The sequence below is a fragment of the Canis lupus genome, chromosome X, assembly GCF_011100685.1.
Source record: "Canis lupus familiaris isolate Mischka breed German Shepherd chromosome X, alternate assembly UU_Cfam_GSD_1.0, whole genome shotgun sequence".
NCBI lineage: Eukaryota > Metazoa > Chordata > Mammalia > Carnivora > Canidae > Canis > Canis lupus.
Genome location: NC_049260.1, coordinates 7,808,417 through 7,832,437, shown reverse-complemented (window position 1 = coordinate 7,832,437; position 24,021 = coordinate 7,808,417). Strand labels below are relative to the sequence as shown.

The following is a 24,021-nucleotide window of genomic DNA, read 5'->3' as shown; positions in this document are numbered from 1 at the left end:
CAAGCAAGAGTAAGATCAAGATTATTATTATTAATTGATTCTCAAGGAAGGACTTGGGGGTGGTGGTCAAGCAATTTGCACTAATCACGTTCCTAGTAAGCTGTGGCCCTTAGATTTGAAATTCACATTTTCTGACTTGGTTCTGTGTTGTGTTTGCTCTGTTTAGTGTTATAATTTCATTCCCCTGAAGATTTGTAACCTGCTTAAGTAGAGAGAGAGTGTTCATCCACTTTGTATCCCACCACCACCGCTTCATTTAGTCCAGTGTCTGGCACACACAGAGTTTTCCATCATAAGTGTCATTGAAGTGAAGTTCCTGGACACTTGGCTCAAACTTCTCGAGCTGGTCTTGTTTCTGATGCTGCAGTTGGTATTCAGGAGAAATGCTTTTGATCTCAGATACCCAAGCTAATTTGAGTACGCATGCTCAGAGGAACTGCCTCGAACAACCATGTGGAGAATGCCCAGTGATTGTACTGGGTTCCATTATTCTCCTACAGTGGCAAGAGTGACCTGCAGAAGCTGTGCCTCTGGGTCATCTCTACAGTCCAAGTGAGGCTTGCCGGGGAGCGAGAGAAGGGAAATAGAGCCATACCCCCCCCCCCAGATTCCTTACCAAATCTCTGGGGTTGGGTCACTTGCAACTGCTATTTATATAGGCCCCAATTTGTCAAATGTTAACCATTTCGTACAGTTCCACCAAAAAGTATCATCCTGATACCCTAAGTGAAGAGGTATGGAAGGAAGGAGACCTTCTTGTTGGTGTAAAGTTTGATCAGTTGGTAAAAGTCTGGAACTAGATATTAAGGCCACTCAATTCTGTGAGCCAGAGCAAAGGCTCTATTTGAATAGTATCTTGGCTGAGAGAATGCCAACATCATCTATTTATTACCTTCCCTGCTCAGATTATTTGAAAAGAAAGGAAAAGACCTTTAAAGCTGGAGTGATTGTCTAGACAGTCCTAAAATAGCTGCTCCCAGGTGCAAAGGAAGCAGTAAAATGCAGACAAAGCATGAGGGTCCTTTGCCAAAAATACAGTGTTTGAACTTTCATAAGCTCCCTGTAAATTCCAAGGGAGAAAATGGCCAGAAGACTAAATCCCAATAATTATGATCATTAGTTACTTTAAGTTACCACCACTTACTTCACACAGAGGCATTCTCTGCAAGCTAAGTTAAACTAAATATTTTTGAAATAATTATTTGGATAATTCAGAGCTAAAATAGTCCCAGCTAAAATATTTAGCTGACTGAAACACCTGTGCAAGCTTTAATTTAAAATATACAGAAAATTGACTTCATTTTCACTTTCCTGTGGGGGTATTGTAATAAAAAAAGTCATTTATGTAATTCTCTAGAAAATCATATTACATTGTATAGCATGGGTGCAGATAATAAAATTTCATTGAAACAAAAATGCATTTCTGGTGAAACAAACCGTGGTGTGGTCCTACAATAAATACAGTTTGATGATAAAAAGGAATGAGCTATTGATACACTAAACAACTTGGATAGACCTCAAAGACATAATGCTGAGTGGATAAAGCTGGTCAAAAAAGGCTACATGCTGTATGAGTCCATTTATATAACATTCTTGAAATGACAAAATTATAGAAGTGGAAAACAGATTAGTGGTTGCCAGATTTAAGAAGGTGTTAGGTTGAGAGGGAGGCGAGAGTAGCTATAAAGGGGTAGCATGAAGGATCCTTGTGACAATGGAATGTTCTGTGTCTTGGCTGTTGTGGTAGTCATGGAAATCTACACATGTGATAAAATTGCATAAATCAGACACACACATATTCACACACACAAACGAGAGCATACGGGATTGGTGAAATCTGAATAAAGTTGGTGGAGGATATCAGTGGCAGTTTCCTGGCTGTGCCATTGTACTAGAGTTATCCAAGAAGATCCCCCAGGGGGAGGCTGGGTGGAGGGTACAGGAGAGCTCTGTATTATTTCTTGCCACTGAATGTGAACCTACCATGATCTCAAGAAGTTTAATTTAAAAAATGCGCTCCTCAAAATTATTGAAGTTGGGTCAAACTCTGGGAATTAATGTTGGAAGAGAGTCTCCTTTATGTATTCACTTCACTAGATAATCAGAGGGAGGATCCTCTGATACCACCTGTAAGCCAAACCACACATATATCAGTGGGTGGTGTTTCTGTACTGTGGGCAAGGGAATGCACGCACCCTTTAGAACATTTTAGTTTGCTTTGTGTTTGTTTGCATCATCAAAAGTTGCACATGAAGGTAGATATATGTGTACATCTCTGATTCGTCAGCACTTAAATAGAGGAGTAAACCAGATGTCATGGGGAGGCTCTGTGATGGGAAGAACACAAAACAACTGGATAATTTGAGTTTATTCAGACGAGGCATGTTTCTAGGGGATAGATCTAAGAGGAGTTTGTTAATGAAGATAGTAGAGGCAGACAGGGTCACTGAGTGTAAGTAAGCAACGGGTCTAGTTCTTGTGAGAACACATGAGCTAAACATTTAAAATCTGTTAAAGGGGCTGAAATGAATAGACTAGCATGAGAAGTAAGCGTATCATTTGGAAATGTGCTTGAGTATTTTGTTCCCATTGATTCGGCATTATACTCTATTTTGCTTGTTATATCTAGCTTCACAGTTAGTCTTGAAGTAAGCCATAGCCAGATATGGCTATGATTTCTCTGTAGTCAGCGCCATACACCCAGGGAAGTCCAATCAACAAATAGTTATCAGTGATCTTACCCATGACAACCTTGGATGAGGTGGCCTTTCAGGATCAGACCAAAAGTGCTTCTCTGTGATGGCCTCAGACCTTCCAAACAATGAAGTAGAAGATTAGCTGTGGCAAGTCTATTACAGATATGTAGCATCTGGATTCGCATGGACAGTTGGGTTAGTGGGCCTGATTAAATAGCTTTACTTTGCACCTCGAAGAGCCTCGTATTCACTCTGTCTGCCTGTCTTCATCACAGTTTTTTCATTTAGAGCATAAGCATTTGGCTCATTTCTTTTACTAAATTTTTTTAAACAGACTCTTCTGGAATGCTGACCATGTGCCAGGAACCATTCTAAGAGCTGCATAAATATTAGTTCATTTTAATACTCAAAGCAAACCTTGCTTCTTTGCATTTTGCAAATGAGGAAGCTGAGGCACAGAAAGGCTAAGGAAGTTGCCCACAGTCACACAGCTAGTCAAGTATGATTTCCTTTTGGGATTCACCTCTAGACACCAATCTCTAATGATCAAGCCATTAATATGTGTTCCACTGGAGTCGTAGGCGGGCATGACTGATGAAGCTAATCGAGAAAGCTGAGGAGATGCTTCCGTCTGATATGCCGTGTCTATTCATTCTCTCATTCAACTTCATTCCTCCATTCCTTCATTTGGTTCTTCCTCCAATGTTTTTTTTATTTTTTAAAGATTTTATTTATTTATTTGAGTGACAGCATAAGCAGAGGAGCAGAGGGAGAGGGAGAAGCAGACCCCCGCTAAGCAGGGAGCCCGACATGGGGCTCTATCCCAGGACCCCGGAATCATGACCTGAGCCAAACGCAGATGCTTAACCCACTGAGCCACCCAGGTGCTCCACCAAATGCTTTTTAAATGCCAATCGTGTTCAAAACATTATGGTGAGCAATGTGGACAAAATATGGTTTTGGTTCTCACAGAATTTACACGCTGTGCGGGAGATGAGACTTGTTACACAAGTGGTTTTTTGGATGAAAATCCTCCGGGGGTAATTGTTCTGACAATGGTCCAGATAAAATGCCTAGTGGGCAGCAGGTAAAGCAAAGATCGTCTCCAGCTTGGGAAAGAAGGGAGCATCATCGAAGTTGGCCTGGGAGCGATGGTGCTCCAGCAGGTCTCCAGGAGAGGCAGAGTGCTGCTATGTGGGCGGGAACTTCAGCTAGCTGGTCTACCGGGGACACTTTCCTGCAGGGGAGTGTCGGCTCTAGAATTGGAGCCTCTTTGGTAGTGGCAGAGGGAGGTGGGCAGGCAGGATAGGAAAGTCTAAGGAAAATGAGGGATACACCAAGGGACAGGTTGAGTCCAGAGTAATGGGACCAGCCCACATGGGTTGTCCAAAGCCCCAAGGAGCTACTGGTTGCCCTTTTACATCATGGGGAGCTGTTGAAAGTGTATAAGCAGTGGAGTGGCATCAGTAGACTTCTGTTGGCAGTGAACAGGAGGGATTAAAGAAGAAGAGGCATCAGGTAGCGAGACAGGAATTTAAAAAAAAATGCTGTATGCAAGTGTTCATTGCAGCTCTCTTCACAATAGCCAGAAAGTGAAAACAACCTAAATACCCATCAACAGATGAATGGGTAAACAAAATGCGGTCCATCTTTACTATGTATTATTGTTTGGCCATAAAAAAGGAAAGAAGCCCTGATTCATGCTACCCCATGGTGAATCCCCAAAACATTAGGTCACATAATATATGGTTCCATGTATAGGGAACATCTAGAATGGGAAAATCCATAGAGACAAAAAAATACATGCATGATTGTCAAGGGTTGGAGGGAGGAAGAATGGGGAGACATAATGTGTACTGGCTTTCCTTCAGGGATGGTAAAAATATTTTGGAACTGGATAGAGGTGGTGGTTGTGCAACACTGTGCATGTACTGAATGCCACTGAACAATACACTTAAAAATGACAAATTTTATATTATGTGAATTTCACCTCAACAAAAAACAAAAGCAAAACGCCTCTGTGGGCCCAGGCCAAGGCAAGGATGTGGGAATGGAGGGAAATAAGGGAGAGGTCTGAGAAGCCCCTCAGGAGAATTGGCCAGTTTTGTGGAGGTAATAGGGGAGAGATCCTGAAGTTTCTAGCCTGAGCGCTGAGAGGAATGGGGACACCATTTGCCAAGTGACTCTCATGATTAACCAAATCTATCCTAGAACTTCATTTTGACTCTGCCACTTCCTAGCTCTGGGTCTGTGGGCAAGTTTGTGCACCTCTCTGCCTGTAAAATGGAAACAGTGGTGGTGCCGTAATGATTGAGTGAACGTATCCAGAGCATGGAGCTCAGTGCCTGGCACACAGGCGCCCTCAATTAGTATTTGTGAAATGCCTGAAGGATCATGTTTATTTGTTTTCAACATCCGACTTCTATTTAGAGATGCCAAGAGGGTAGTTGCTATGCTTTCTGGAATTCCGAGACCCATGCGTGTCTCATTAATCCTTGAGAAATTTGGTGGGTTCCCTTAGGATTTTGAAGCAGGATGGTGGAGTGCCCAGGGGGCTTAGAACTGCTTACGACAGTGGCTGGTCCATAGGAAGTGCTGAAGAATTGTTAGCTTTTGTTTTTGTCTCTGGGGGGTGGGTGGCAGTGGTGGTTATAAACTGATGGCCGGAGTCTGCTTGAGACTCCAATTTAACAGACACAACTCTCAAACACCTTGTCTTGGAAGGAGATGGGATAGATAACAGAAATAAGGGTTAGCTTGTTGGACTATTTAATTACTAAATAATTCATTAAAACAACTGTCAATTTCAATACTTAATTTCAGGTGGATGAGGGGTGAAATGACTTAATTTTCCAATTTGTCATTTTTCCTAGCTAAACAAACAACTACTGACGATAAGAATGTTAGATTATTGAATACTAAACCAGACTTGTAAAATATTTAAGAAAAATGACTACTCCAAAGTTGATCCATAAACTCCTTACCATCATGGAGAAAACGAATGACTCATTCCCCTGACATCAGCTCCAGGAACTTCCTGTAATGATCTCATAACCCCAGTGTCAACCTTGCTCCCTGTTATCAGCCTTCATGAAGTCCATTATTGAAGTATAGAAACTGTTCTTGTGTAGGTGTAAGGGGATTAGTTGAATTACAAAGATGCTAGAGCTGCCATTTAGAGAAAAAGCCTGTTTCTAACACTTGCCTCTTTAATGAGTCACTATAATACCTCTATGATTATCAAGTTGGTTGTCTTTCACAGAATTAGCCATTCTGCAGCCTTAGGAGGACTTGATTAGAACATTCAGTTATTTGATCTGAGGAACAGTTTAGCTGTGGGTTAATATCCTTTGGATTGAATGTGTTGAAAATTAAATTAGAATTAGAATTTTTGTACACCAAAGTCTCAGGTGACTTTTGGCGATTTCAGGGCAATAAATGAACTCTAGATTTGGAGATAAGTTGTACTGAAAAGGTTTTGTACTGCTTCCCAGCCCATCCAGTCTTATGTTGATCCGTTAAGTCATTGGGACATGTTCCTGTAAAATAGCTCTACTACCACACAGAAGAATAAGGCTCTGACATTTGAGGATAAAGGTACAGGGTTTGGAAATGATTTGAGACACACTTTTATTCTTCCTTCAGTAAAATGAGAACATTATCACTAAGCTAATACCAGAACAACGGCATTTACAAAACAAAAATGATTTTCTTCTAATGTAAGGGATTTAATATAAACTGTCACTGAATGTTATTTGAATGGGTGCCACATTAATGCATGTCCAGAGAAGCCAGGCCAGGGGCTGACTAAATCAGCAACAGCTGTGTTGAAGCTTTTGGCCATCCCTGTGAAGGGCTTTTCTAAAGGAGTAGATTAACCAGAGATTTGAGGTAACTTCTGCAGTCACACAGCCTGTTGTAAATGAAGATCCAGTCTTTCTGTTTTGGTAAACACAGCCTATTTCCCTCTGTAGCACAAGATTACACTCAAAAGCAGGTTGTGTTTGACTCAGAATTCTTAGGTACCATTGCAAAGTCAGGCTCGGATTCAACTATTCATATCTTTTTATCCCAGCACCCACTTGCCTGACACTGAGAGGGATTGGTAAGCAGTCACTAAATGAACTTACATTATCTATGTTTTGGTGGAGCAGTTTCTTGCTTTTGGTATCCAAATGCCTCTATACTCCCCACTGATGCCCCTCAGGATTGTGGTGCTCACTTTCTGTGCCCTTCCCAGAGGTATTTCCCATTTCAAGACTATTTGGTGCCATGTGAAACAGCCAGTAACATCCAAGTCTTTTTTAAAAAAATTATGTATGTATGTATGTATTTATTTATTTATTGAAAGAGAGCGAGAAAGCAAGGGAGGGGCAGAAGGAGAGGGAGAGAATCCCAAGCAGACTCTGAGCTGAGCACGGAGCCTGATGTGGGGCTCAATGTTATGACCCTGAGATCACGACGTGAGCCGAGATCAAGAGTCAGATGCTTAACCAACTGAGCCACCCAGGCCCCCCTCTCCCAAGGCTGAACTCAGTTTGGCCTTAAAACAAAAGCAGCAGATTACAATCATGTACTCTACAGTGAAACAACATAGTGATATATTTTGTCCTGGACTATTTGAAATTCAAGAGGAACTTTTGTTTTTCCTTTCAAGTCTTTGAATGGAATGTGTGAGCAAGATCTTCTTTCCTAGAAGAAGTGAATGCCAGATGCCCTTTGCTTACCTCAGTTTCTCACTCCTTACCCATTCAGAGACTTGAGACCTTTCTCCTGAGATGTTGATGACCCATAATCTGAAGAATACCATAGGCACTCAAGAAAAGTAAACACACAGGAAATGTTATATTTTTTTTCCTTCCTAGCATGAAGTTTTGTATTTTTCTTTCCTTTGGGTGGGGTAAAACATGAGTAATTTACACAGTGCTAGTCCCTAATGTAAAATTACAAAGCAATTTATATTTGGGAACATGTTTTGTTTTGTTTTGTTTCTAATTGTGTATTTATTGTGTAATCAACAAAATATTTGTGTCCGGTCTATCCTGTGATTTAATCAAAGGGTCTACTATGGCATTATTTATTAAACTAAAAAATGGTTTTATTTGGAAAACATACTGTGACCCACTGAAGAGAAATTGTAGTTGAAGTTTAACAAGTATTTGGTTCACGATGAGGCATTTGCAGCTGTAAGCAATCATATTGCTCTGCCATCACTTCAGTTTTGTGGAAAATGTTTACTTAGGGCTGTTAAAAGTTTGATTTTAATAGCAATTCCTAAGCAGTACAGAATATTACTTATGGCTGACATCAGGGGGGAAAGAGGACAGTTATTACAACTCGTTGCTTATGCTTTAGCTGTATTGATTTTTATGAAGTGTTTTTTTTAGCACGTCAAGTGAGTCCTGTTTTACAGGGAAGGCATTGCTCTAACTCAGTATCCAAGTACGTACTTGTGGCTCATAGAAGACATGTTCAGTTAGAGATTGACAACACAAGGACTGCCCACTTGGGTCTGCTTCTCCTGGCCCCTCAATCTTCCATTTTTTCCTGCTCCATAAGATGCCAACAATAATAGCAAGCAGGGCTAGTTAAAATTCCACCTGCCATGGAAGGAGAAAAATCTCTTTGGTAAAATATCACATGCTCTCCAAAAAGGGGTTCTTATCACAATATCTTGAATTAGGTGCTTTTTGCTTTGTTGCATAGATTAAACTAGGGCTTCCCAGCCTCAGCACTCTTGACTGATGTTTGGGACTGATCTTGTTTTTTAGTTGTTTTTTTTTTTTTAGTTTAGTTTAGTTTAGTTTAGTTTTTTTGCCGAAATGTAGTTGACATACAATGTTATATTCGTTTCAGGTGTACAACATACTGATTCAACAATTGTATACATTACACAATGCTCACCACTTATGAAGGGCTGTCCTATGCATTGTAGGGTGTTTAGCAGCATCTCTGGTCTCTACCCACTAGATGCCAATAGTTCCCTTCCCCACATTGTGACATCAATAAATGTCTCCAGGTATTTCCAACTGTCCTGTGAGGTGCAAGGACACCCCAGCTGAGAGCCACTAATCTAGCAAGAGCAATATAGCTGGGTTGGGGTTTTTTTTAAAAGATTTTCTTTATCTATTCAGGAGAGACACAGAGGGAGATGCAGACATAGGCAGAGGCAGAAGCAGGCTCCCCGCAGGGAGCCCAATGCGGGGCTCGATCCCAGGACTCCGGGATCATGCCTTGAACCAAAGGCAGATGCCCAACCACTGAGCCACCCAGGCGTACTGAGAGTTCTAATAACTTACCAAAGTCTCATAGACAGTAATTAGCAGAGCTGGGATGCAAATTCAGAACCTCTTGTCTCAGACTCATCCGTGTGTGTGTGTGTGTGTGTGTGTGTGTGTGTGTTTTAAAGAACTTTCTTCTAGAATGTTTTCCTCTTTAAAATCAAATGAGGTATCTTTTAGATCATTATAATTTCAATAATAAGTGTCAAATAATTACAGAAGTCAAAATTTAGGTTTGAGATGTTTATCTGTGTAGGAATGTGAGTAACATAGTGACAGTATTTTCTGAAGGAATAATTTATATGTACAGACTAACAGATTTTTTTCTGACTTGTGCATTTAATTATATGAAATGTCTTTTGGTGATATGATAATGTGATTATATTTAGTGATAAATGAATCATCTTCATGAGAAAATTATAAAAAGAAATGGGGAAGAAATGAACAATTTAGAAAAAATTATAGCTTTCACATTTTTCCCTTTATTATTGAAGTAGGCATGTTGTCAACCACTTGCTCAAAAAACAAAACACATAGATATGGAGAACATAATGGTGGTTGTCAGGGTTGGTGGCAGGAGGAAGCTTCATATGGTGATGGATGTTACCTGGACTTACTGTGGTGATCATTTGCATTATATACAAATATCAAATCATTACATTGTACACTTGAAACTAATATAATGTTATATGTCAATTATGCCTCAATAAAAATTTATTCTTAAAAACTTCCAATAGGGGAAACTGACTGGCTCAGTCGGTTGAGTGTTCGACCCTTGATCTCAGCTCAGGTCTTGATCTCAGCATCATGAGTTCAAGCCCCATGTTGGGCTCTATGCTGGGTGTGGAACCCACTTAATAAAAAATTCCAACATTTCTTGTCAAATTTGAGTAATTCCTCTGCATTGCCAGTGAATATATTATAATCTTAATCATTACTGATAAGCATTTTTATCTCCAGATTTATTATCATTAAATAATGTAGTCACATATTTTTAAACAAACTTGGCCAAGAAAATGTGCCTATTTTCTTTATTTGGAATATTAATTTCTCAGGTTAGAAAAACTATAAGTAGATTCAACAGCCTTTGGTTTAAATATACTTTCTCGGGGATCCCTGGGTGGCTCAGTGGTTTAGCACCTGCCTTCAGCCCAGGGCGTGATCCTGGAGACCCAGGATTGAGTCCCACATCGGGCTCCCTGCATGGAGCCTGCTTCTCCCTCTACCTGTGTCTCTGCCTCTCTCTCTCTCTCTCTCTTTCTCTCTCTGTGTGTCTCTCATGAATAAATAAATAAAATCTTAAAAAAATAAATATACTTTCTCTTCATTTTACTAGCAAGTTCTACTAAGACAAATTTTAAAGGCAAGATCTCACATAAATGGTTATTGTAATTGAGGATGTCTGTAATAATCTCACCAGGGAGCTTTTTTTCCCCAGTTGATTACTGAGTAATTGATACAAACTATCAACATTTATCTAAGGTACATCTGATAACTAATAAAATCTTTAGAATTTCAGGGTATACCATCCTCAGCAATATTATACTCTGAGATTCTATTTAAACAGGAGAAACAGATTGTTTTCCTTCATCTAACGTATAACAATAAGCAACACGGTTCCTATTTAGTTTCCAATGCTAACACAATCTGTGCTTCCATTTTGAAGAGAGCATTATGTAAAACAGTGATAACATTTTGGTTTAAGCCCCAAATCAAAAATTCTCGATGAGAATCCTTGGGTATTTTCATAAGATCATCAGAAGTATTTTAGTGCATTTCTTTAAATGTTTATACCTAAGAAACGGTCACTCCAGGTTTGTCAATCTGTTGTGATTGAATATGAAAATTTTTATACAACACTTTGGCAAAATTCACAGAATGAGTTCTGCAGGAATATAAAATTTGGGAGAGTTTTATAATATTTAAGACATCAATTGATCAAGTATGTTTATGTAAACCTGTGCTATCAGTGCTTTTCCCTGGGGGAATTTTGCCCCTCAGGACACTTTTGCCAATGTCCAGAGACATTTTTGTTGTTGCCAATGGGAGGGATGGTTTGCTACTGGCACCTAGTGGGTGAAGACGAGGGATGCTGCTGAACATCCTTCCATGCATGGGATAGTCCCCTACAACAAAGAATGATCTGGTCCCAAATGTCAAGAATACCAAGGTTGAGAAACTCTGCACTACAGATGATTCATGAAAATACTTTTCTTTATTCTCCAATAATTTCTTCAGATGTTCCTCAGACCTGAGACATTTTGACTCTAAAGTTGGCATCAGTGTCTTGGTGGGCATGCCAACTGTCTTATTCATGTATGACCCATCACTGTACAAAGACAAGATAATCTCTTAATAGGTCCCTTATCTCATTTTCCAGAGCTGTCATTTTAACTGCAATTCCTTCATAATGATTTCTCAGTAAGATACGGGTAGCTTTGATATTTATGGTCAGTTTATATTAATGATGGGAATAGAAAGTTTTTTTCCATTCCTGTGACAAATGTTTTTGAATTTCTGATGCAAGCTTGTTTTGAATAACTGCTTTGTGTTTTATCTGGGCACGAGTTTGTTTTTAATAGGATTACATTTAATTTGATAATGAGTGTGTGTGGTGTGTGTGTGTGTGTGTGTGTGAGACAGAGAGAGAGAGAGAGAGAGAGGAGAGAGAGAAGTTGGGAGAAGAGAGAAGGAAGGAGAGATCTGTTGAAGTTCTGGGAGCTAAGATTTGCGAACCAACAGATTTTTAAAATGCATTCTTTTTTTCATTCATTTTATTGCGAAGTTACTTGTGAGTAGCATTTATCTCGGCTATTTTTTATTTATAAAATTCACATTTCTTTAGAAAAGATACTAATTTTGGAAAATGTTTGCTTTTCCAGTCTTTTACACTGATTCTTACTTCAAAATATCATTTTGCAAATCAATTTGTGCCTAATCAAACACACTTTTAAACAAATTGAAACTAAAAGCCAATTGATGCATCTATTTATTCATGAGAGGCAGAGAGAGAGAGGCAGAGACACAGGCAGAGGGAGAAGAGGCTCCACGCAGGGAGCCCATTGTGGGACTCAATCCCAGGTCCCCAGGATCACACTCTGAGCCGAAGGCAGGCGCTCAACTGCTGAGCCACCCAGGCGTCCCTGATGCATCTAAATGCTCTTAGAAACAGCCACCATTTCTTCTCCTGCAGTGCTTCCAATAAATTCTCTCCACAGCACAATTGGTAACAAACTGTCTTTTATATTGGACATCTCTCCAGCACCAAAAGAGAAAGAAACACTACTTACATGTATCTACAGCTGTCAATGTTAAAATGCAGATTTTTTTTATTACTACAGCTTATGAGTTCTTCATTTTGGCACTTTTTAAAATGACAGCTTTATTTCAATGTTTTCTGACTATCTCATTTATTCAGTGGCTATTTCCTGAAATATTTGCAGCTTGGGGCATTTGGAATGTTTACTGGAATGGGAGGATCTTATATATAAATTGGAATTGTTTCACAAAATCTGAGAGTGTGTGCACACACATGTGCATCTCTCTATCCATCCATCCATCCATCCATCCATCCATCCATCCACCCATCTATCCACCCATCCATCCACCGATCCATCCATCCATCCACCGATCCATCCATCCATCCATCCATCCATCCATCCATCCATCCATCCACCGATCCATCCATCCATCAAAATACTAAGGGAGAAAGAGATATTTTCTCTAAACTGACCAAAACACACATCATCCTTTTCTCTATTAGGGCACAAGTTTTGTTCCTGTTGATCTCTCTGGCCTCCCAACGTAAGAGACCCTTGCGATAGGTCGCAGGTGGCCATAATTAATAATCATTTCACTAGTGAAGTCCCTGGTCCTTGGGATCGTTCCCTGTCATCGCATATTACCTCCTCACTCCAGAGAGTCTTTGCTCTGACCTTGTCTGTAAACCTGTGCCTACCTCCCTTCTCAATGTCTGCATTTCACTTTCTGGAGAAGTAACCTTTATTTCTCAAGGATTTGGACAAATGGAATATGAAGTTTTTCCCAACTGTACCATCACAGACTGACTTTTTTTTTCCCCTCGATCTTGCAACTGTTTACCCACTAACATTACTGATTACATTTCCTTGTGTACATGTCTTGTCTCCCGCTAATTGGTACCCGCTGAGGTCTGAGACAGCACAGCCCATATTCTTTTAACTTGACCCTGAGGAGACACAGGCCTAGCTTTTATTTAGGTTAAGGTTGGCATCTGGGGAACTGTGTTCCCATTGCCTGCTGCAAACATGAGCCAACATAACCCTTAAATCAGGCGCTGTCAAACTAACACAAGGAAGCAGGCCACAGAGCTGTCTCTGAGAAGCTTTGTTCTTTGAACCACACCTCGAATGTGGCTCACAGGGTTGACATCCAGCAAAGCCAAAATTGACTCGAAGTAATGCGGTTGGTTTGGTACTATAGACAATGATTGTAGACCTGAAGAAAAGAAGTCAGGAGAATAACATCTGCTTTTCTGTGTGATATTTTCTTGCCGTTGTTTAGAGAATTATAAATTGCTTTGTCAAGAGTTTGTTTACAAAAGCTTGGCCAATTTCAAAATGAAGTTGCCTTTGAGTTGTCCCTGTTTCATCTCACTATTTGGAAAAGAAACCTGAATTGTTAGAATGTAAATACATCAAGTTAAAAGCCAAAGGCAGTGAAAACCAAGTCAAAGCAAGAAATGTACCACAATCGAACTGTTCTCCTGGGAGGAGGAAGATACATGGCAATCATTTTTATATCTGACAATTTTTGTTATTCAATTAAGTGGAAAGAATTGGAAAGCACCGTGATACCTGTTTTCTCTCGTATGTAAGGCTGTGGTTTAAATGGACAGGTGATGATAATGGAAGTTCCAGGCTGTGGGGGTAGCCATATGTTCCCTAGAACATAGATTGGTAGTGAGATAGAGGTACAGATGGAGGCGTAAGTGGAGGCGAAGTTTCTCGAAGTGTAGTCTCCACACCGGCAGCATCTGCAGCGCCTGGGAGCTTATTAGAAATGCAGACCCTGTGCCATGTCAGAGACGCGCTGATCAGAAACTCTGGGAGTGGGGATGGGTGAGTGTGTGTTGGAACAAGCCATCTAGCAGATTCTGGTGCGTGTTCAAGTTTGAGAACCTCTGACATATAGATGGATGGATGGATGTGCAGGTACAGTTACAGGTACTGATGGAGGTAAAGACATAGGTACAGGTGTAAATACAGACATGATTACAACCATGGGTATAGATATACACACAGATGTGTGGATATATACGTAAATATAGATATTTGGAATTTTCAATGCAGGCTTTCTGTAGGGCAGCCAATTATTCGATTGGGTATCTGACTGTGTAAAGCCTGTTCTTTTTCCAGCCAATGGCTCCGTGACTTACAAAGCAAGAAAATCTGCATTTGTTGGACAGTCCTCCATGCCATTCATTCAGTGTGTGCAGCTCCTTCCCTGCAAGACTGGTTTGTTCTTGCCTCCCCTTTGCCCTCCTTGGGGTTGCTTTCTGTGATTGGATCTACAAGTGACGGTAACAATATATTGAAGCTAGTTGTATCCTAAGCATTGGTCTACTTTTCAGACTTCTTTTGTGCTTGTGTTTGCCCCTCACATTTTCGGTTTGGAGCATAGTCCAACTTATTGTCAGCCAGCCATTCATATGAAGCACAGTTTACAGTGGGGATGATTTAGAAACAGCATGGAGATGTGATAAGCGGGAATTTTAAAATACATGATAGTAGATTTCAAGATAATATGATACTATTTGGGAAGAAAATCTCAATAGGCAAGAAAAATACTTGGGAGGATAGTCACTAACACATAATCAGTAAGTCTTGGATTATCAGTTATTTTAATATTATCCATTTTGCTTATTTCTGTAGTTCTCATGTTTTTGGTTATAAGCTTAACATTGCTTTTATAATGGACAAAGATAGTATTATAAATTAATATATATAAAATGATAAAAATAATAAAAGGAAGAGATTATGATTTTATCTTCTTCCCCTCCCCACTACACCTTGAATTTAAGAGTCCATCCATCAGTTATGCCAGCTCTATTCGTTCATCAGTTCTCACATTAAAAAAAAATAGTGCTAGATGGTACAATTAAATGACAACTCTGCTCACGGAAGTGACAGAAAGTCCATCTACATAGATAATTGATTTAGTCGTGAAGACTATCTGGAATTCCTATTTAGGGAGAAGGGAATATTTAAGTGTATGTGGCCATAAGAAAATGTCTCCCTTTGCTTTTTACGTAAGATGTATGGTGACTTGTCATGCTCAGGAAGTGTTTTGAAGTGGATAATGGCTCTTTTCCTGATATTTGGAGTCACGTGGCTTAATCCTCTTTTGAAAGCCTTCCTTTGAAGATAAACATAGGCATTGGTTTTCACTTAATTCTCCTTCCCTAAAATCCTTTTCTGTTCTAAAATTCTACAGTTCCATAATAAGTGTGGATAAGCAGCAGTTAACAAATGGGAAAATGAGCCATTTTATTTTTGTCCTACACATAAAACCGAACCCATGGAATCTGGCCCCAAGGTGGGACCTAGGTTATTTGTCCAAGCTGTAGGATGCCCCAGAATAAAGCAGCGTACTATGTACGAACCATAATGGTGGGTCCCCAGATCACTTTGATGGCCCTGGCGGATAATAACAGCAAAGTCCACTTAAATCAGCTTAAATATTTGGGAATTATAGATGATCACAGGTATGATGGGTTTCATCCAGTGACTCTGCATCTTTTTCCTGCCATTTTTGCACTTTATGTTCCTCTAAGCATCTCTAAGCCAGTGTTGAGAGAACCCATGGCAGTCGAGATTAAGACTGACAATGTTTAGGCCAGTGGTTCCCAACTTGAGGTAACCCCCTCCCCACCACCAAGGGACAGCTGGCAATGTCTGGAGACATTTTTGTTTGTCACAACTGAAGAGCTGCTACTGGCATCTAGGGGATAGAACCCCGAGTCACTGCTAAACATCCTGCAGTGCACAGGATGGTCTCCTACAACAGAGAATGACCTGATCCAAAATGTCAGTAGTGCTGTGGTGGAGAAACCCTGGCATACAGGAAGAAAATGTTTCCTTTTCCTGCATCTTTTGCTTACATTCAAACAAACATTTTGCAGAAGCTCCCAGCCACCTTTCCTTCACATGCCTCTTGCCACCATAAGGAAGGCTGATGGCTTTAGGTCTGGGTTCCAGAATCAGTCATGGGCAAGAGGGACAGTATCTCCAAGATCAGCTCACTCATCCCCAAAATACATGGGAATGGCCACTCTATACACTGCCCATGTGAACAATAAATGCGTATCATATTTGGTACTATCTCATTATGAGCAAGAAAATGTAATTCAGGCATCAAGAATCCTGTGAACTGCTGAAGCATAAACACATTCTCCATAGCAATTCAAATTCTCGTGGGGTTTGGGGAAGTTCCTCTGCACCTGTATTTTTTTTCTGGGTCATCTGCATTAATGCCTTTTTAGAAAAAGATGACTAGAAGTGACTCATTGACAATCCAAAGATTTTTTTCAAGAAATTGTCTCTACCGAGAAGTGACTGTTTTAGAGACGGTTTTGCAAAACCAGTCTCTATACTGAGTCATTTAGCAATTTTATTATTTTTAGTTTTTAAAAAGTTTTATTGATGTAAGTAATCTCCCAGATACCTAATGTGGGGTTCAAGCTCATGACTCCAAGGTCAAAAGTCGGAAGCTCTTCCGACTGAGCCAGCCAGGTGCCCCAGCAATTTTATTTTATTTTATTTTTTTTTTTATTTATTTTTTTATTGGTGTTCAATTTACTAACATACAGAATAACACCCAGTGCCCGTCACCCATTCACTCCCACCCCCCGCCCTCCTCCCCTTCTACCACCCCTAGTTCGTTTCCCAGAGTTAGCAGTCTTTATGTTCTGTCTCCCTTTCTGATATTTCCCACACATTTCTTCTCCCTTCCCTTATTTTCCCTTTCACTATTATTTATATTCCCCAAATGAATGAGAACATATAATGTTTGTCCTTCTCTGACTGACTTACTTCACTCAGCATAATACCCTCCAGTTCCATCCACGTTGAAGCAAATGGTGGGTATTTGTCATTTCTAATAGCTGAGTAATATTCCATTGTATACATAAACCACATCTTCTTTATCCATTCATCTTTCGTTGGACACCGAGGCTCCTTCCACAGTTTGGCTATCGTAATTTTATTATTAATTGAGGTGAGAGACAATGTTGGCTTGGACTAGGGTGGAACAGTGGAAATGAGAAGGGGTCAGATTTGGGCATGCTTTGAAGATAGAGCCAATAGGCTTTACTAATGGATTGGCCGTGAGGTATGATATGGAGTCAAAGGGAATAGAGAGTCAAGCTTTTGGCCTGAGTCACTGGAAGGATGAACTTGCCATTGACCTAGCTAGGGAAGACCAGAGAGGAACAGGTTGGGAGGAAGTTGAAGAACTCAGAAATTCAGGAAAAAACAGCCACTTTTGTCATTTGAGCAAGCCAGGAAGCTCTTCCTGCATTCAGTTTTCATTTTCTTAACACTGTCCTCTTATAGCCTAAAAAATAGTCAAGTTACGGCTTACGATTCTTTTTATCTGGCCAAATGGTTCATCCTTCCCTTCCAAGGTGAGAAATGTCTGTTTCTTTCTTTCCATGTGTATATGCAGGCTATAAAAGATATTTACCAGAGATAACTTAATTTACCAAAAAAGGTTACTGATAATCTGCATTTATGGGCACTTAGGGAGCTTAATTATATCAATTAATTAGGGAGCTTATTAATATCAATTAATAGTGTATGTTTTTCCTGTAGGTAAAACATTGTCTTGGATTTCTCAGAATTAAACCACACATTTAAAGAGTGGACACTGGATCTCTGTTGTCTATTTTTCTAAAACAATATATACAGTCTAGATAGAGTAATGGCTCTCAAATTTTATTTGCATAACAATTTCCTGGAAAGTTTCTTAAAAATGCAGATTCCTGAGCCCCGGAAGGCGTATTGTGGTCAGTTCAGGACTGAACTCCAGCTGGTCCATGGCATCCATTACACATCATTATCTAATTAAAGGGACCAGGAACCACAAGCTTTCCAGGAGCCCACACAAATGTCTGCAAGCTGAAAAGGAAATTATTGGCTCCCAAGGCAATTATGCAAATGCTTACCTACATATCTAAAAACACAGTATGCATCCATTTCATTGTCCATATTTGTAGACTATCTTGTCTCATGTGAAAGCCACTTATACATTTTTCCCTCTTAGCGAGTGTTCCTGAAAGGGTACACTGATGTCCTAAAAATCACAGCCAAACAAGAATTCTAGGAGTTACTCGTTGCCAAATCATCTCAAGATCAAAATCAGAAAAATTATTTAGAAAACTAGGTGATAGGCCTCAAAAGCAAGTGTTAAATTAACACAGAGTCCTTGGGACTCTACTTTTGATAAAGAAGTTTCCTCAGGGGAATCTGATTCTGATCCTGCACTCACACTTGGAGAACCTGTCTAGCTGGGTGTTTCATTTCCCCAAAGCATGCTTGCCTGCAGCCAATCATTTATCAGATTCTCTCAGCATCTACTATGCACAGGCATGATGCTGGATGCTAGAAATGCAGTGGTAAACAATATTTATCACTGTGCAACTTCCAGGCCAGTGACTGTCAGTAGACACATGGACAACACTGTCAGTAGACACATGGACAACATACGAAAGCAAATACAAGCTTAGATAAACGCTGAGAAGAAAACCAGCAGGGTGTTGACATAGAGAAGCCAGGAGACATTGACTTCAGACGGGGAAGGCCAGGGAAGGCTTTTCTTAGGGAGTGAGATTACAGAATAAAGAAGGAGGAGCCAGCCCTGGGAAGAGCAGGGAACCACATGGGCAAAGATCCCTACACTGGGCCGAGCTCACCTTGTCCAAGAGCGTCAGGAGCACAGGAGGAAAGAGGCGAAGAGGAAGTAGGCCCAGACCCTTTGGCACAGGCAATTCCTACGCAGATGGATTTTACTCCAGGTGTGACGGAAGCAAAGTACCGGTCTCGGCTTGCTTGTCTGTTATTCCAGAAAGCTTGGGTGTGCATGGTATGTGTGTGGCAGCGCTGCGCTCTGGAGTGTGAACTCTAGCTTTGCCTCTTGGAAGCGGTGTGACCTTGGCCATGGCCCAACGTCCTTGTGCTCACCTGCGGAGGGGAAGTAACCAGACTACCTACCGCGAGAGGCAGGTTAGCACATCTCATGAGTACGGGAGCAGCATCCCGCACATCGTGGTCACGGAGACATGTGTCTCTGATCATTCCGGTCTCCCCCAGGGGCAAGGACAAGGACAAGGGCAAGAGCAGACATGGCTAGGTTGGGTCGGAGGCTTCCATTCGTTCAGGAGAAACACGACGGAGGCCGGAGGTGGGGTGATGAGAGCCGAGCTGGAGAGGGGGGCTCCGATTCCCGATTTGTTTGGGGGCAGACTTGACAGAACCTGGGGGTGGATTAAATGTGGGACATGAGGTGAAGGCAAGAATCAAGAAAAGCTGTTTGGTTTCTGGCTCGACGAACTGGGTGCATAAAAATCACCGTCATCAATCATCATCAATAGCAGCAGCAGCAACATTTATTGAGCGGGTGTGAGTGCCAGGCACGGAGATAAATGCTTTATAAACACCTCTTAAGATGTAGGAGGCTTAGGCACAAAGACATTTGCCAGAAGGGAAAGTCAAGAGTTCAGCATTGGCTAAGTGAAGTCTGAGATGACCCCAAGATACCAGCTGGAAGGGTCAAGAAGGCGGTTGGATAGCTGACCCTATAAAACTCAGAGATGACTGGTTTGGAGATAATATTCACGAGTCATGAACTTTGCAACGGAATTCACCGCAGTGTTCTTTTATATAATGATTTGGGCTGTTACGATACTATTTTATTTCTTTTGGCCTAAGCCTTTTTTGAGTTCAAGACTTGCTTCCTAACAACCTTCATATCGGTTGATTTTTCAGTCGATTCTCCATAGTGTAAGATCGAGTCTCGCGTGAACATTTCTGACTCTGAAACAGCACTCTCCTGACTCAACTTGCCTAAACTGAAGTTCATGTTCCCCATGAACCATTTCTGGATTAAAATTCAAAGCAACTTTAGTTCAAGTTCTGGTCTGAAGTCGACAGAGTCGTATTAATTCATATGGGTATAGAAAATCATGTATTTACAGTGTTTCAATTGACATTTAAATTGACATTTGAACAGTTTTTCCAATCCCACACAGTTAGTGGCATAAGGTCTTGAGAAAGCATGAAACATTTGTTTATCAGCCTCATATTTCGTCAGGCTTGCCAAACACAGTTCATTTTCCATAGAAATTCACGAACCTGAGCAGTGGCCAAATTGTCAGAGTCGCTGAATGCAAGCCAGTGAATAAAATTGTTAAACCCTTTGATTTCCCCCCACTTTTTTCCCTTAAAAAGTAACATAGCGTGTGCCTCTGAGTTTTATTATTTGACATCTATTACCCACAGCACCCAAGTGTGTTTGAGGAAAAACCCTGTATGAACATTCCAGCACAGAGTGAACAGAGGCAGGGGCTTTTGGGAACATTCATTTGCAGCCTTGGTTATCCTCCAGTGGGAGAGACTATTCCTTCATAGTTCCACTGACAGCCTTCTGAGGGCAATGGTACCAACTTGTAAAAAAAAATCATTTTAAGGACTTTTAAGGGTTGAAAATTTTTAAGGCAAATTCATAATAGGCAAAAAGTACATGTTGGTGCAAAAATGTGATAAATTCCGGACACCGTGCATTGTAGCTAACTGGAGTCACTAGCAAACCTTTCTCTTAAGACTTTAGTTCTAATAGCAGAATGCACTGATTCAAGCAAAATCTGTGAGCATGGGACAGGATGGAACTAGCTATCATGAAAAAAATCATTTTCATGGGAATTGGTCTGTTGTGCCCCAAAATAGTTTGGAAAGATAAAGGATATGGAAACGAGTAATAATAATCATGAATATTAATAATTAGAATGTGTCAGTGCCTTGGATGTAGCTCTCTTAGTGGATGATAAAATTATATAAAAATGTTGGATTTTTTTTTAACTCAGTGACCACTGTGGTATTCTCTTCTCTGAATTGCTTCCTTCATTGGCCTCACCTGCTAATTTCATTTTTACTTATTTTTACAAGATTTTATTTATTTGACAGAGAGCACAGCAGGGGGAGCAGCAGGCAGAGGGAGAGGGAGAAGCAGGCTCCCCGAGGAGCAAGGAGCCTGATGTGGGACTCGATCTCAGGACCCTGGGATTATGACCTGAGCCGAAGGCAGACACTTAACCGATTGAGCCACCCAGGTGCCCTCATTTTTACTTGGGATAGTGAAAATGCACAGTAGCCCCTAGAGGCAACAGCCTTATTTTAAAATTGCTAAAAAAATAAAAATCCCTCCCTTCAAAAAAGGTGAAGGGTAACAATTCCTGAGTTTCATCTGTGAGAAAGACACTGAGCCATGAGGCCCACTATGCTTACATCATATAGAATCTACTTGGGGAGGGCAGCCACATGGGATATAAAGGCAACTGTCAGCTCAAAAGGACCCTCACAAACGGGAACCAGGGGCATTCTGGAAAGGGAGCCGCCACTCGGGAGTGAAGGTGTCAGGGAGGAGTGGGGTTAAGTTGTGAAGCTGGAACAAGATTCTTGTCATCAGGGACCTGGAAATGAAGTTGAGAAGGGTCCTGATGTGTAGGGTGTTTGTTGCTCCCTGCTTCATGGAAGCCCTCTCTCTCCATGGCCCCTGCCACATCCACATCGGTGAATGGTAGGAGTGATGGTGACCTCAGAAGGGCCCAGGGTAACTGGGGAAGGGTTGTGACAAGGGAATAAGAACTAGCATTTCATTTTTAACATAACGGTTTTGTTGAGATATAATTCACATGACATACAATTCACTCATTTAAAGTGTATAATTTAATAGTATTTTCATAGAGTTGTACAACCATCACCACAATCAATTTTAGGACAGTTTCATCACCCCCCAAAGAAACCTCACACCCCTTAGTCATTACTGCTTGTGATCTTTCCATCTCCCTCAACCCTTGGCAACCACTTATCTTTTGCCACATTATGGATTTGCCAATTCATGGAATCACACAATATGTGGCCTTTTGTGACTGCTTGCTTTCACTTAGCATACTGTTTTCAAGGGTCATCCATGTTGTAACGTGTACCAGGACTTCATTCCTTTTTGTGGCTGAATAATATTCCATCGTATGGACTTGCCACATTTTGTTTAGCATTCATCAATTGATGGACATTTGGGTTATTTCCACCCACTGGCCATCATGAATAATGCTGTTGTGAGCAAGTTTGTGGACAAGTTTTGTGTGAACATATATTCTTCAGTTCTTTCAGGGATATAGGTAGGTGTGGGATTGCTGGATCATATGGTAACTCTGGTTTTAATATTTTGAGAAAGTGCCAAACTGTGCTTTACGCTCTCACCCACAATGTATGAGAGTTCTAATTTCTCTACGCTCTTGCCAACATTTCTTTTACCCATCTTAGTGAGTGTGATGTGGTATTTCTTTTTCTTTTTCTTTTTTGTGATGTGGTATCTCGTCGTGGTTTTGATTTGTGTGTCCCTCATGGCTGATGATGTCAAGAATTTTTTTTTTTTAGAGAGAGAGAGAGGTGGGGGTGGGGCAGAAGGAGAGGGAGAGAGAATCCCAAGCAGGCTCCATGCCCGGTGTGGAGACTGATGCCGGGCCCGATCTCATGACCCTGAGATCACCACCCCAGGCAAAATCAAGAGTCCGATGCCCAACCGACTGAGCCACCTAGGTGCTTCTCAAGAATCTCTCTGTATGCTTATTGGCCATTTGTAAATGATCTTCAGAGAAGTGTCTATTCAGGGACTTTGCCCACTTTTAAATCAGGTTGTCTTTTTTATTGCAGAATTGTGAGAGTCCTGTAGCTACCTGGTTACGAGTCCTCGGTCACATATGTGAGTTGGCATTTCATTTAACTGAGGTGTCCTCCCCAGCATGCCTGTTGCATCTCTACCCCTCACTGTAAACTGACGGAGGTCTATGGAACCATTTACCTCCGCTTCGTGACTCCCAGATTCCTCCCCCCGTGAGTGCTCGGTGCCTCTCTGCCTTTTGTGCTGAAGGAGGCCTTTCAGAGCTGACAGCTCCCCAGGGTGTCTGACTCAGAGGATCACAGTGACCCCAGGCCTTCTCCCTCCCAGGGCCTCTAGCTGTGCATTCCAGCCGGGGAGCCTGCCTGCCTGCCTCCTCTGGCTCCGTAGGCAGGATCCCCGTCTCCGGCTCCCTCTCTGTTCCCACACTGGCCGGGGGCTCTGTGTGGAGAGCATGGGGGGTCACTTCTGCCTGGAGCTGCTGCTACTGCTGCGGTGTAGGGACCCTGGAGAGGTAAGGAGATACGGTGCGCGCGTCTCGGGCTTGGGGCCTCGTAGCTCCTGCTCCGGGCAAGGCAGCTGTGAAGGACCCCACGGGGCTCCCGCCCCTGGAGCAGAGTCGGGGGGAGGTGGACACAGGCAGGAGGGAGTGAGGGAAGCAATAGCTTTGGAGGGATTCGCTCGGCTTGGTCCAGCACTTGAGCCTCTTTCAACTTCAAAGTTCACATGGTTCAAATGACACTTGCGATGTCTCTGCCTGTTGCTTTAGGAGAAGGTTCAGAGCCTTCGAGCCAGGGTGACTGGAATGTTACATATCGTTGCCAAGACACTCATGTTTTTATTGCAAGCTTAGAGCAAATCTCAGTGAGGACCCGCTATTTCTTCTGCACCTTTCCTTTTGGCTATTTTTTTTTTTCAGTATTTTTAAATTGGTGCACTTGGACTCTGTGTACTGACGTATGCTGTCATGGCAAGGGGTCTTAGCAGCCTTCTGGTGCAGTGGTTTTCTGTGACAGGTCAGGAAACCAAGGGTGAGCGTGGATCTGCTATGGCAGGGCCAGCTGGCTAGTCCGTGATGGAAATGAGACTAAACATCACTGCCTTGCAGCCTC

The 24,021-nt window shown here is 41.5% G+C and overlaps 1 protein-coding gene across 3 annotated transcripts in view; it reads left to right on the top strand.

The window, feature by feature from the left end:
* Positions 1-24,021, top strand: part of ARHGAP6 (Rho GTPase activating protein 6) — a 484,849-nt gene that overhangs the window by 324,540 nt on the left and 136,288 nt on the right. Inside the window, exon 1 of one of the 3 annotated variants that reach the window (XM_038586812.1) lies at positions 23,269-23,423. The exons of the other annotated variants lie outside the window; for them this stretch is intronic. Coding sequence (XP_038442740.1) covers positions 23,364-23,423 — 60 coding nt within the window. The 5' untranslated portion in view covers positions 23,269-23,363. Of the gene's footprint in view, positions 1-23,268; positions 23,424-24,021 lie in introns of those variants that run through there. 3 annotated transcript variants of the gene reach the window in all.